At 49.5% G+C, this 14,042-nt stretch overlaps 1 protein-coding gene across 1 annotated transcript in view; it reads left to right on the top strand.

Moving 5' to 3' along the window:
* Positions 1-4,627: 4,627 nt before the first annotated feature.
* The window catches only part of PTPN9 (protein tyrosine phosphatase non-receptor type 9), a 28,248-nt gene continuing 18,833 nt past the window's right edge, over positions 4,628-14,042 (top strand). Inside the window, exon 1 of the mRNA XM_056865802.1 lies at positions 4,628-4,663. Within this exon, the coding sequence (XP_056721780.1) occupies positions 4,631-4,663 (33 nt within the window). The 5' untranslated portion in view covers positions 4,628-4,630. The remainder of the gene's footprint in view (positions 4,664-14,042) is intronic.

Here is a 14,042-nt window from a genome sequence, read left to right as displayed (position 1 = left end):
GTGATGTGAAAGGCCCCTGCCTGAGACCCTGGAGAGCCGCTGCCGGTCTGAGTAGATAATACTGACTTTGATGGACCAAGGGTCTGATTCAGTAGAAGGCAGCTTCATGTGTTCATGTGAGTAAAGAGTAAAAGATGGTATTAAATCAAGTGTCCCCTAGAATTATGGGAGGAGAAAGAAAAGGGGGGGGGATCTCCTCTTTTTCAAGGCCGTTTTATAAAACTTCAATCACATCCCTCCCCTTTTTCTAAAGTGATATGCCCCAAACGCTTTAGACTTTGCTTGCTGGAGAAGTATTCTGACAACTGATCTTTTCTGCACCATTTCTACCTCTGCAGTATCCTGTCTTATATATTTTCCATGCTATATGCTGTAAATACCACCAGCAGTTTCTCTTTTCCTCTGAATAACTGGGTGGCTTGGAAGAGAAATTACATCATGAGCCAGGGATGATGGACGTCCAGATAAGCAGGCATTTCTTCCACGGAGACAGTAGGGCCATTTAAACCTCTCCTTCCCCCCACTCTTTATTTCTTCCCAGAAAATGGTGTTTCCTAGGCCAAGAATGTGGGCGTCTTTGCAACCATTTGATTTCTGAGCAAACACCGATCCGTTCCTGCACAGAGAGCAAAACCAGCCCGGTTGAATGCGAAGCCGAATGCAATTGTTAATTAATTAATTGCCGCCCGATCCCCTCTTCTCTCCTTAGGCTCGAAGCGGGTAGCGCTGCAGCACTGAGTTGCGAGAACACACACGCACACAAATGAGTTAATCATAAAGTTTAAAAACAAACATGCAAGGAAAAATAATTAAACAGAAATGCAAATTTAAAAAAAACACAAGGATTAAAAACAGGCCCAGATGCAAAACAACTGCACTGATTAAAACCACAGACGGATCTGGCTAAGCAGTCTACCCTCTGAAGTAAAAAGCTTGTAGGGCTTCCTGTTACTACGTATGGGCGTGAAAGCTGATAGGAAGAAAGTAGATTCCTTTGAAATGTGGTGTTGGAGGAGAGCGTTACAGATACCGTGGACTTCCCAAAAAAGAAATCAGTGGGTAATAGACCAAATCAAGCCTGAACTGACCTTAGAAGCTAAAACGACTAAACTGAGGCTATCGTATTTTGGTCACATTGTGAGAAAACAAGAGTCGCTGGAAAAGACCGTTGTGCTAGGAAAAGTCGAGGGCAGCAGGAAAAGAGGAAGGCCCAACAAGAGATGGGCCTTCAGTTTGCAAGATCTGAGCAAGGCTGTCAAAGATAGGACCTTTTGGAGGACTTTGATTCATAGGGTCGCCATGAGTCGGAAGCGACTTGACGGCACTTCACACACAACATACACACAGGGCTTCCTAAATGCAACCAGTGCATTTGTGATGTAGACCAAGAAGGCAGTGTCTTCTCTGCAGTGGCCCCGATGCTTTGTAGTGCCCTTGTCAGAGAATGGGGTATTTCTCCAGTTTTTTCAGGAAGCAAGTAAAGCATCGCCTCATTCACGGCATCTTCGGCCATTCGCGTTGCTGAGACGTTTTTCTGCAGCCGGGTTATATTGTATCACGACCTTGCTTTGTATCCTGTCACGGTTTTTAATGATATTATGTTTTTATTTTTAGCTGCTTCGGATGTCTAGCAAGCCAGGCGAGGAATACTGTGAATAAACAGGACTGTACTCCCGTCCCCTGAACCCCCCCCCCCATCGAATGCACCGGGGTTTCCTTCTAAGTGACCCCACTATGGATCTTGCTGTTGGATCCCCCCCCTGCAAACAATCAGCAGGTTGTGCTGGGTTGCCAACCTCCAGGCAAAGCCTGGAGTTCTCCCAGACTCACAACCTCCAGGATGAATCTCAAGATTGCAGAGATCAGTTCCCCTGGAGAAAAAGGCTGCTTAGGAGGGCGGAGTCTATGGCATCACATCCTGCTGAGCTCCCTCCCCCAGGATCCAAACCTCCAGGAATTTCCCAAACCAGAGTTAACAACCTGATGGTGTACAGGTAAGGATCACTGATCGAGAGAGAGAGAGCCAGAGTGGTGTAGTGGTTAGAGTGTTGGAGGCCTGGGTTCGAATCTCAACGCTGCCATGAAAGTTTGCTCGGTGACCTTGGGGACCTCTGAGCCTAGCCTACCTGATAGGATTGTTGTGAGGATAAAATAGAGGAGACGAGAATCGTGTAAGGCTGTTTTGGGGTCCCATTAGGGAGGAAGACTATACATTAACTAAATAAATAAGAGGGGCGGTACGCTTTCTGCACTAAGCATGTAGTTGGAATAGATGGCCATGCAGGCCCCTTTAACACTTCATAGAAAAATCCCCAAATGGCATGAATCCTAGAGTCGGAAGGGACCACCTGGGTCATCTAGTCCAACCCCCTGCACAATGCAGGAAATTCACAACTCCCTCCCCCCGCCCCATTGAGGGGAACCTGAAACAAATTTCAAAAGAGAAAACCTTGTTCCAAAGTCAAATTCCCACACTAACAGCAGTTTCGGAGGGTAGCTGACTTGTTCTGCAGCAACACAGCTGGATTCAAGTCCAGTAGTACCCTAGAGACCAACGAGATTTTCGGGGTATGAGCTTTCCAGAGGTCTGTGACCAAGGGAGCCGGAACTCTCGAAAGCTCATCCCCTGCAAATCTTATTGGGCCCTAGGGTGCTACAGAGAACATAAGGACGTAAGAAAGGCCCTGCTGGATCAGACCCAGGCCCATCAAGTCCAGCAGTCTGTCCACACAGTGGCCAACCAGGTGCCTCCAGGAAGCCCCCAAACAAGACAACTGCAGCAGCACCATCCTACCTGCGTTCCACAGCACCTAAGATAATAGGCATGCTCCTCTGATCCTGGAGAGAATAGGTATGCCTCATGACAAGCATCTATTTTGACTAATAGCCATGAATACCCTTTTCCTCCATGAACATTTCCGCTCCCCTCTTCAAGCCTTCCAAGTTGGCAGCCATCACCACATCCTGGGGCAGGGAGTTCCACCATTTAACTATGTGTTGTGTGAAAAAATACTTCCTTTTATCAGTTTTGAATCTCTCCCCCTCCAGCAGATGACTCCACATTCTAGTATTATGGGAGAGGGAGAAAAGCTTCTCCCTGTCCACTCTCTCCGTACCGTGCATAATTTTACAGACCTCTATCGTGTCTCCCCTCAACCGCCTTCTTTCCAAGCTAAGCAGCCCCAAGCGCTTTAACCGCTCCTCGTAGGGCAGCTGCTGTAGCCCCCCTGATCGTTTCGGTTGCTCTTTTCTGCCCCTTCTCAAGCTGCTGGTCTGGAATCCAGCTGCAACCACATGCTTTGGGGAGGGGGCGGCGGCAGCGGCTTAGTACCATGCGGGTCCCGAGCTACCAGCTAGCCTAAGGGACATCTAAAGCTAAACCCCTTATTTTGGGGAGTGTGGGATGGTCAGTCCTCATGCGCAGGTACGGCGCTGGTGATGTTTTTGCCCAGGTAAGCAAAGTCCCTGTGTGTACCTTGTGTGTGCGTGATTGCATTTCTCTCCTGTCTCTGACCTTCTCTTCTGCTTCCTCCCTCAGAGAGCTTCCTGTTTCCCTTGGTTGGGCTGGCTGGCTGACTTGCTCCCCCCCCCCCTCCGATCCATCCCACCCCCCCTCTCTCCGCTGGTCCTCCGCTTTGTGAATGGGATTCACTTTCTGAATGGAGCAGAGGGGAGGGGGCTGGGGAGGTGGATGAGGGAAACTGGAAACTGCATTGGCCGCCAGCTGGGGGGGGGGCGCCTCTGCTTCCTTCCTCCCTCCCTCCCTCCCTCTCTGGCTTTCTCTCTTCTCGACTGTTGCTTTTGAGGAACGAGGAGGACTGCGAGAAGAGACACAGCCATGGAGGCTGCAGGGAGAGGCGTCCGCCCCTGAATGAAGATGCAGAAGAAGGCGATTCCCTGATCTGAAGGCGATTCCCTGATCTGAATTATATTTTTCCTCCTTCTTTTTTTGCACCCCCCCTCCTTCCACTCCAAAAAAGCAACAGGAGGCGAGAGATTTCAGGGTTTTGCAAGCGTGCAAAATAATCCGGAGGGGATTGCAAAACCGGGGTTGGGGTTTTTTTGGGCGGGGGGTGGAAGTTTTGCAATTTCGAAAGAGGTATTTTTTAAAAAACTGGGGAAATAAATTATTCCCCCCACTCCTGCCTTCATGTCTATTGCAATATGCCAAGCCCAGAGGACATTTTCAGCAAAAGCAAGATCCGGATCGCATAAGTGAGCAAGGCCCAGAAAGGGGAAAAAAACATTGGATTTTTTTGGGGGGGAAAACTTTGGGTCACGTTTTGTAGCTTTGAAAACGGTATTAATGGGGGAGGCGATTGCAAAGGAAACCCCCGTAGGCCTCCCCGCTTTTTGCCAAGTTGAAAAGAGATTTTTTTCCCTTTAAAAAATTGGGGTGGGGGATACATATCCTCAAGAAGAATGCGAAGTTTGGGAGCCGCCTGAATCGGCTACGGGACCGCCTCGGTTGACACCCCCCATCAAGTTGTTGGTGTGGGGGGGTGTTAAAGCAGCCAGGTCAATTATCTGGAATTTCTTTTTTGGGGGGGGGGGCTTTGGAAAAGTTTGGAAGGAAGGGGGGGGGAATCTGATTTTTCGACGGGGAGACCTGGAGCGGACTGGCGGCAGGATGGCCGCGGAGCTGAGCCCCGAAGAAGAGCTGGTGAGTTTTCCACCCCCACCCCCCAAAGAGATTAGGGGGCGCAGATTGGGGGGGAGTAGCGAGGTGTAGCTCTCTTTTGCGTCGGACTTCCTCCTCTTCATTCCTCCAGTTAATGTTATTTTTTTAAAAAAATATATATGTTTCTATTCTTGTTTGCAAATTGCAATGTTTGTTTTTTTGGGCAGGGCCTGTTTTCTTGTGTGGTTTTTTCTTTGGGGGGGAGTATTAGTGTGATTCAATTAAATATTAATAATTGTACGTGCATGCTTTGGCCCCCCTTCTCAATATTGGCTTGTGGTTTAGGAATGTGTCCCCCCCCCTTTCCTTCCTCCGAATTTTATTCCGGGGAGGGGTCAATGGGAGTGCATTGAGATTTGGCATGGTTTTTGGGGGGGGGGTCCTCTTGCTTGGGTGCTCATTTGAACACTGTCTTGGGGGGGCTCTAAAAGTGCATTCTTGCTTCTCTCTAGTTCCCCCCCCCCCAAGTCTGCTGGTTTCCAGATCTTGCAAATAGAGAGAATATTGGGGGGGGGGGTTGTCTCCTGATGTGGTTTCTATGGTGATGGGGGGGCAGACAAGCCAGCTGCTGCCTGTGGTTGTAGAGACCCCCCCATCTGGTCCCCCCATCCTGTACCCCCCCAGACACCCATCAGGGGTCCTCCAAATGAAGGGGGGGATCCTTTCCCCCTCTCCACCCCATATTGGCTTGTGAGAAGCCTCAGATGTTAGAAAATTCATGGGGGGGTGATAAATATGGTCCCTCCTTTTCTAGGCTTCAAATGGGGGTGCATTTGGGGGGGGGCATGTGCTTCCTTCCCCCAAGATGATTTTGCTTGGGGTGGGGCTCAAGTACTTTGCACCCTTCTGAGCTCGCTGGGAGCCTTTTCCTCTTAAGGGACCCTCAGGCATTCGCCCCCCCAACCTTTGATGTGTGTCTTGGGGGGGGAGGGTTGAAACCCCCTTTTTTCCCCAAAAGAAAAAAAAGAGGTGGGGCGGGGACCCGAAACGTAATATTGTGACGGGCCGGGCGTCTTCCCGTAACACTTCCTCTGTTTTTTTGCGTTTCGAAGCGGGCGGGCGGGGAAAAAAAATTGGATCCCCTTTCCTGTCTCATCTCTTCCCCCCCCCCCTTGGCAAGCACCCAATAAAGGAAGGGGGGAGGCCCTGATCCTTGCTACGAGCTCCAGATCGCCTGGCGTTCACGGGGGCGGGGGGGCTCCTGGATTGTCGCTGTGGAACTTTTTTTGCTCTGGTGGTTGTTGGGGGTTTTTGCTCTTGCAAATGAAAGGCGTGCATTTCTCTGCGTCGGTGTTGTTGCTTTTTTTTGTCGGTCCCAGGGCTTGCTCGTGATGCAACACTGTTGTTGTTTTTTTAATAAATTTTTTATTATTTTTCCAGAATTATTAATCACATAGTTTAACAATGACATAAACGATAAAAAATAAAAACAAATAGGTAACATTGTTAAAAAAAAATTATATATAATAAAGAATTGTTGACTTCCCCTACGCCTCCCTTCATCTTGTGATGAATTAGTAATCTCCTTTGCACAAAATTCTAATCCTAATATTGTTGTTAATATTTCTTGAGTGACAGGTTGTCACTGGCTCGCCGCCTCCTCCCTTCCTTTAAGAGGCTTTGGGGGGGGGCCTTTCCCTCCCTACCCCTTCCCTTTCTTGCTCTTTTAGGAAGGATCCAACCCCTTTCTCCCCTCTCCCTCCCTGTCTGACGTAAGTGGTGCTGCTTCCTGCCTCTCTTGAGTCATCTTAGGAGGATGTTGCTGTAGAGATCCATTTTTTAAAAAACAAGATTTTGCTGTGACTTTGGAAGGGGGGTGTTGCTGCTGACCTCACTCTACTTCTGGAAAGAAGGCGGTTAAGGGGGGACCTGAGAGAGGTCTATAAAATTATGCATGGTTTGGAGAGAGGGGACAGGGAAAAGCTTTTCTCCCTCTCTCGTAATACTGGAATGCAGGGTCATCTGCTGAAGCTGGAGGGGGAGAGATTCAAAACTGATAAAAGGAAGCATTTCTTCACACACATCGTTAAATGGTGGAACTCCCTGCCCCAGGATGTGGTGATGGCTGCCAACCTGGAAGGCTTTGAGAGGGGAGGGGACATGTTCGTGGAGGAAAGGGGTATTCATGGCTACTAGTCAAAATGGATACTAGTCATGATGCATACCTGTTCTCTCCAGGATCAGATGAGCAGGCCTATTATATTAGGTGCTGTGGAACACAGGCAGGATGGTGCTGCTGCAGTTGTCTTGTTTGGGGGCTTCCTAGAGGCACCTGGCTGGCCACTGTGTGAACAGACAGCTGGACTTTATAGGCCTGGGTCTGACCCAGCATGGCTTTTCTTATGTTCTTATGATTATGTCTGTTCTCTCCAGGATCAGAGGAGCATGCCAAATATATTAGGTGCTGTGAAACACAGGCAGGATGGTGCTGCTGCAGGTGTCTTGTTTGGGGTCTTCCTAGAGGCACCTGGTTGGCCACTGTGTGAACAGACTGCTGGACTTGATGGGCCTGGGTCTGATCCAGCAGGGCTTTTCTTATGGTCTTATGTACTTAAGCTGGCAAAAGTGTGGAGGGGGCGTGTCCAAATGGTCCGGAAACCCAGCCTGGCTTTTTCCCATGCCCCTTGCAAAGGCCTCTGATGCGGAAGTCTGGCTTGTTTTTGAAATGTTTTCGCTCCCAAAGGGCAAAGACCATCCGCGGCCCCCAAAGGACGAGAATCCTCCACCAAACCTGGAGATCGGCTAAGAGGGTTGCCGACTCAGGGTTGGGGGAGATACCTGGAGATTTGAAGGTGGAGCCTAGACAGGGGGAGGTTTGGGGGAGGTAGAAGGATGTGGGGGGGTATAATGCCATAGAATGCATGAACACATGAAGCTGCCTTATACTGAATCAGATCCTTGGTCCATCGAAGTCAGTATTGTCTACTCAGACTGGCAGCGGCTCTCCAGGGTCTCAGGCAGAGGTCTTTCACATCACCTACTTGCCTAGCCCCTTTAACTGGAGATGCCGGGGATTGAACCTGGGACCTTCTGCATGCCAAGCAGATGCTCTACCACTGAGTCACAGCCCCTCTCCATGGCTCTCCAGGGTCTCTGGCGGAGGTCTTTCACATCACCTACTTGCTTGGTCCCTTTAACTGGAGATGCCGGGATTGAACCTGGGGCCTTCTGCATGCCAAGCAGTCTTGGTCCAGCGTTTCTCCTTGCTGCTTTTGGAGATTTCCCAGATCTCAGCTTAACCATATATGGAGCTTGGGAGCTGGAATTCCAATTTTTTTTTGCACGGAGCTACTTTCTTGTCGGCTGGGCCATCGGACAGGAAAAAACGCTTCCAGCAGGGCAGCCGTTTTAAGTCTCGCTGTGGCAAAACCAACAGTCTTGCAGATATGTGTACAATCACTACAGAGGACTGTAGAACCCATTGCATTCGAGAAGAACAGCCTATGACCGGCCTGTTTCTTCGTCTCCAGCTAAAATGTGGTTGGGGTCATGATTCTCTTTGGACAAAATCCTAGTTTTTGTATAGTTTCTCTACAGCTTTCCTGCTTGGCCCTTTTTTTCTCTTGGGAGGGGCTGCGGCTGAGTGATAGAGCCTCTGCTTGGCATGCAGAAGGTCCCAGGTTCAATCCCTGGCATCTCCAGTTAAAGGGGCTAGGCAAGTAGGTGATGTGTAAGACCTCTGCCTGAGACCCTGGAGAGCCGCTGCCGGTCTGAGTAGACAATACTGACCTTGATGGACCAAGGGTCTGATTCAGTAGAAGGCAGCTTCATGTAAGGGGAAGGGCTAAGGCTCAGTGGTAGAGCATCTGCTTGGCATGCAGAAGGTCCCAGGTTCAATCCCCGGCATCTCCAGTTAAAGGGTCTAGGCAAGTAGGTGATGGGAAAGACCCCTGCCTGAGACCCTGGAGAGCCGCTGCTGGTCTGAGTAGAAAATACTGACTTTGATGGGCCAAGGGTCTGGTTCAGTTGAAGGCAGCTTCATGTGTTTATTGTGGGAGGGCACACACATTCCCCTTCCGTACATACCCATATTTCTCCCAGGATAACGTTATATTCTGGCTCACGATAAAAAATGTTTGTCTTTTAAGTTGGTTGGTTTCAATGTTTTAAAATACAGGGTTATTTTTCCCCCATGCCACTTACTTATTTGAAATATTCATGGCCTGGCTTTCCATGAAACAGAGGCCGATAAAAAGATTGCAATGTACTTTTCCTTCCTAGAATTTAAAAAAGGTCATTTGAGGCTTCCTGGACCAACCCTACCCTGCCTTGTTCCCTCCGCTTTACATCTGTTTCTTCTCTCTCTCCTTTTTCACTCCCTTCCCCCCTTTTCTTTGTCTTCCCAGTGTTGGGCAGTGAAGCAGCTCTTCTCCCCGTTGTCTTTCTGGGAAGGATAAAAAGGGGAAATGAAGTTTTCTTCCCAGGGGCTGGGAGGGGGGAGAGATGCGAACTGATCCGGCTGATTCCATTCCGGCACTTTTCAAGGCCTGATTTTAGAACGCATCTCTCTTTCATTTTTAATTGCTCTCTTCCCTCTTAAAAACCCTTGGCATCCTGTCCATTTCTGCGGGAGGGGCTCCTCTTGAGATCAGTGGGGCTGGATCGTGTCCCATAAAGGGGGGGGGTTCTTAACACGTTTAGAATTGTATGTCCGGTTGTTTTTGCAAGTCCAACATGGGCTGGATTTGTGCGTTCGTTGTCAATATTCATTTATTGGTGTTTGAATCATAGAATCAGAGTTCGAAGGGACCACCAGGGTCATCGAGTCCAACCCCCTGCACAATGCAGGAAATTCACAACTATCCCCCCACACCCCCAGTGACCCCTAATCCATGCCCAGAAGCTGGCCAAGATGCCCTCCCTCTCATCATCTGCCCAAGGTCATAGAATCAGCATTGCTGACAGATGGCCATCTAGTCTGCTTAAAAAACCTCCAGGGAAGGAGCGCTCACCACCTCCCGAGGAAGCCTGTTCCACTGAGGAACCGCTCCAACTGTTAGAAAATTCTTCCTGATGTGTAGACAGAAACTCTTTTGATTTAATTTCAACCCGTTGGTTCTGGTCTGACCTTCTGGGGCAACAGAAAACAATTCGGCACCCTCCTCTCTATGACAGCCCTTCAAGTACTTGAAGATGGTTCTCATATCCCCTCTCAGTCTTCTCCTCTTCAGGCGAAACATACCCAGTTCCTTCAACCTTTCCTCATAGGACTTGGTCTCCAGACCCCTCACCATCTTTGTTGCCCTCCTCTGGACCCGTTCCAGCTTGTCTACACCTTCCTTAAATTGCGGTGCCCAAAACTGAACAGTTTGCTTTTATCCTGTGTGTCTCAGCCAAGAATCCTCTCCCAAAACCGGCTCTTGGGAATCAAAATGTAATATCATTAAGAATTAAAACTGAACACCGTCTCCCAAGGTTGGAGATTTTCAGCTGGCGCTGGTTTCAGGCATAGCGAAGGGCTGTGTGCTGAAAAGGGGGTGTGCTCTGCTGATCTTCACCAGGCCATGATAGAAGGAAAGTGAGATGCTTATCTAAATGTCTCTGCCCCCTATCCTGCTTTGCGGGGGCTTGTTCTGGGGCATACAGGTATGGCGTGGGAGAAACAGGCTGATGGTCCCGGAGCTCGATAATTGTAAAGATATGATTCAACAGAGCCCTTCTTATGTTCTTCTGCCTCGGTTGGCCTCCAGAGAATCAAGATCTGGATTCGGAATGTTGCTCTGCCCCTTGAACATCAGAAAGGCCCTGCTGGATCAGACCCAGGCCCATCAAGTCCAGCAGTCTGTTCACGCAGCAGCCAGCCAGGGGCCTCTAGGAAGCCCACAAGCAAGACAACTGCAGAAGCACCATCCTGCCTGTGTTCCCCAGCACCTAATATATTTGGCATGCTCCTCTGATCCTGGAGAGAACAGGTATTCATCATGACTAGTATCCATTTTTACTAATAGCGATGAATAGCCCTCTCCTCCATGAATATGTCCACTCCCCTCTTCAAGCCTTCCAAGTTGGCAGCCATCACCACATCCTGGGGCAGGGAGTTCCGCAATTTAACGATGCGTTGTGTGAAGAAATACTTCCTTTTATCCGTTTTGAATCCGTCACCCTCCAGCTTCAGCAGGCGACCCCGCGTTCTAGTCTTATGAGAGAGGGAGAAAAGCTTCTCCCTGTCCACTCCGTACCATGCATAATTTTATAGTCCTCTATCATGTCTCCCCTGAACCGCCTTCTTTCCAAGCTAAACAGCCCTGAGCGTTTTATCCGCTCCTCCTAGGGCAGCGGCTCTAGTCCTTATGAGCATTTTGGTTGCTCTTTTCTGCACCTTCTCAAGCGCCGCGATATCCTGCCTTGTGCAGGGGGTTGGACTAGATGACCCTGGTGGTCCCTTCCAACTCTATGATTCTATTCTATTATCCTTTTTTAGGTATGGTGACCAGAACTGTACACAGAATTCCAAGTGCGACCTCATCATAGATTTGCAGAAGGGAGATCCTGTATGGCGAGGATCCTATCATGTGCATAGGATCGCAAGACTCCCTTGTAGAAAGCCGAGGGAGGGGGAGGTGTGTGTGGGGCTTTTACTATTCAGTTTGCCACTGGGCCCCTTCCTTCCTCTTCCTGCATCCTCTTCTTCGGACCGCAGCTGGAGCGTCCCGGGACCTCCCACCAGATGCTCCAAGCCGGATGCGCCTGCCAAGTTAATTGCCTTCAAATGCGGCACTTAACACCTGTTCCAGCCCAGGGGGGTTTAACCACAGGGGCCAAATGAGATAATTTTAGAGGAGGGGGCTTTGGTGGGGGGCACGGTTAGAGAGAGGGAGGGAGGATGCCGCCGACACCTCCCCCTCCCTGGGGAGAGGAACTGATTGAGCTCAAAGGGGACGCGGCAACAGTCTCCACAGGGGGTGGATTCTGGTGTTTGAAATGAATAATAAAGATTCTCGATGGTGGGGAATCTGTTCCTCTTTAAGGACTCTCTCTTCCTTCCCTGATACCTCTTTGACAGAATTGCTCTCTTGAAGTATTTGAAGGGCTGTCCCTTAAAGGAGGGCAGGGAGCTGTTCCTGTTGGCAGCAGAGGCTAGGACTCGCAATAATGGGTTTAATTTGCGGGAGGAAAGGTACCGCCTGGATATTTAGGAAACAATTTTTTACAGTAAGAGTTGTTTGACAGTGGTGAGCTCCCCCTCACTGGCAGTCTTTACATAGAGGCAGGACAAGCCACATGTCAGGGATGCTCTAGGCTGATCCTGCATTGAGCAGGGGGGTTGGACTAGATGGCCTCTACGGACCCTTCCGTCATTCTGTGAATTCAGACCAGTGGTATGCAATGGTTAGAAAGTCGGCCTAAGATCCCAGAGACCCTGGTTCAAATCCACCAAGCTCGCTGGGTGACCTAGGGCCAGTTCATGCTGCCTCCGCTGACCCTACCGCACAGGGTTGACATGAGGGTAAAATGGAGAGAGAGAGAACCAGATATGCCTAGAGCATCCCTGGCCAGCGTTTGGCTGTCTTTGTGGTGCTTAGGTAGCCGCTCTTCATCTTTGTCTCGTAGTACGTACATCCGGTTGGCCGTAGTTGTTCGAATCGTGCCCGCGAGCTCCATTCTCATTCAAGTCCAGGTTAGGGGCTCTGCTCCAATGTGATCTCAATCGTTTCGCTGCTGAAGTTCTTGGAGAGCACCAGGTTCCTCCATTTGACTGCCAAACGTCTAGTAAGATCGATCAGAGTGACACCCTGGCTTCCCTTTCGCCATTTTCAGTTCCCTGATCGGTTTCCATTAGCAGAACTTTCTTCCGTAATCGGTGCGATCTCTTACATCAGCAAGTCGCACCGACTCTTCCAAGAAACGCTTCCTTCAACTTCTCTGAACGCCTCATGGTTCTCAGCCTTGTAAACCTCTAAGACAATTTCTTGGAAGGCACTCAGTACTGGCGGATCTGCGCAGTTTTAAACCTTCCTCTTTCGGTTTGAATTATTTCCATCGAGAGCTGCAAACGACACTCCTCCCTATTTAGCGTGCAATGCTCGAACAAAAATTAAAAGCAGGACGCTCGCTTTGACATGATCGCTTAGGCTGTATTCAGATCACGCACACAAAACAGAACTTGTTTGTGCCGAGAATTATCCTTGGCGTATTCTCTTGGGTGAGGAACTGAGATTTAATGTTTCCTGGTTTAGGAAGCCTTCAGTCTAGCGAGAGTTGTGATGTCATGTTTAAGTGTTTAAACAAATCGGGGTTGTATTTTTTTCCCCTCTGGGATTCTAAACAGGTTTTGGGGGCAGGAAAATGCCAATTTGGGAAGAGAGGGAGAATGTGGAAGTGCAGGAATAAAACGAGAGGTGAAATTTTCATCATGAAGATACCAGAACTTCTTAATGTCTGAATGCAGATTTAGAAGAAGAAGAAGAAGAGGGGTTGGTTTTTATATTCCGACTTTCTCTACCGCTTAAGGGAGAATCAAAGTGGCTTACAATCGCCTTCCCTTCCCCTCCCCACAACAGGCACCCTGTGAGGTAGGTGGGGCTGAGAGAGCTCTAAGGGAAGTGTGACTAGCCCAAGGTCACCCAGCTGGCTTCGTGCGTAGGAGCAGGGAAACAAATCCAGTTCACCAGATTAGCCTCCACCGCTCATGTGGAGGAGTGGGGAACCAAACCCGGTTCTCCAGATCTACCTATAATGGGAGGAGGAGGAGGTTTTTATATGCTGACTTTCTCTACCACTTAAGGGAGGAAAAAACTGGCTTACAATCGCCTTCTCTTCCCCTCCTCAAAACAGACACCCTGTGAGGTAGGCACCACATTGGATCTCAAAGAACGCTTCCTGAGCTTTGTCGCCTTTCTGCTTCAAAATTCGGAATTTGTTTACTCGCGCAAACGGCGCCTTCAGTAGCATCTCAAATGTCCAGGTGCTTCCAAATGATCTCCCGGCATTTCCCACTTGCCTCTCCTTGCCGTCGCTTGCGCCGTAAAGAAAAATGCAACGCGGTTCCCCATTTCCGCGGTCGGCCAGGAGTTTTGGGAAAGTGACAGGCTTCTCCCCGGTGGGTTTGTTTTGGAGGGCTCGGCTGGATTCTGGAAAGGAGGATTTGGTCGGACGGAGGAAGGCGCTACGGTGTTCCTGCCAAGCGGAGGGTTTTACGCAGAGGAACACCAAACCTCTTGTTTTGTCTGACTCATGTCTCAAGTATGTTTGTTCTTCAATTGCGCAAGTTCTCGAGCGGTTTTAAAATGAAAGAAGACACAGTCTCGCCTAGAGAGGCCTCCGGTTTAAGATGTGACCGGGGGAGAGGGGACACTTCGAATCTATGCGTGAACTTGACAACCTCTGTGTCTCCTAGCCATCGCCAAAACTTTCCCCGTTT

Source organism: Euleptes europaea, chromosome 20, assembly GCF_029931775.1.
Source record: "Euleptes europaea isolate rEulEur1 chromosome 20, rEulEur1.hap1, whole genome shotgun sequence".
NCBI classification, from domain to species: Eukaryota; Metazoa; Chordata; class Lepidosauria; order Squamata; family Sphaerodactylidae; genus Euleptes; species Euleptes europaea.
The sequence above is the reverse complement of the archived record's forward strand: the minus strand, read 5'-3'. Positions and strand labels throughout refer to the sequence as shown.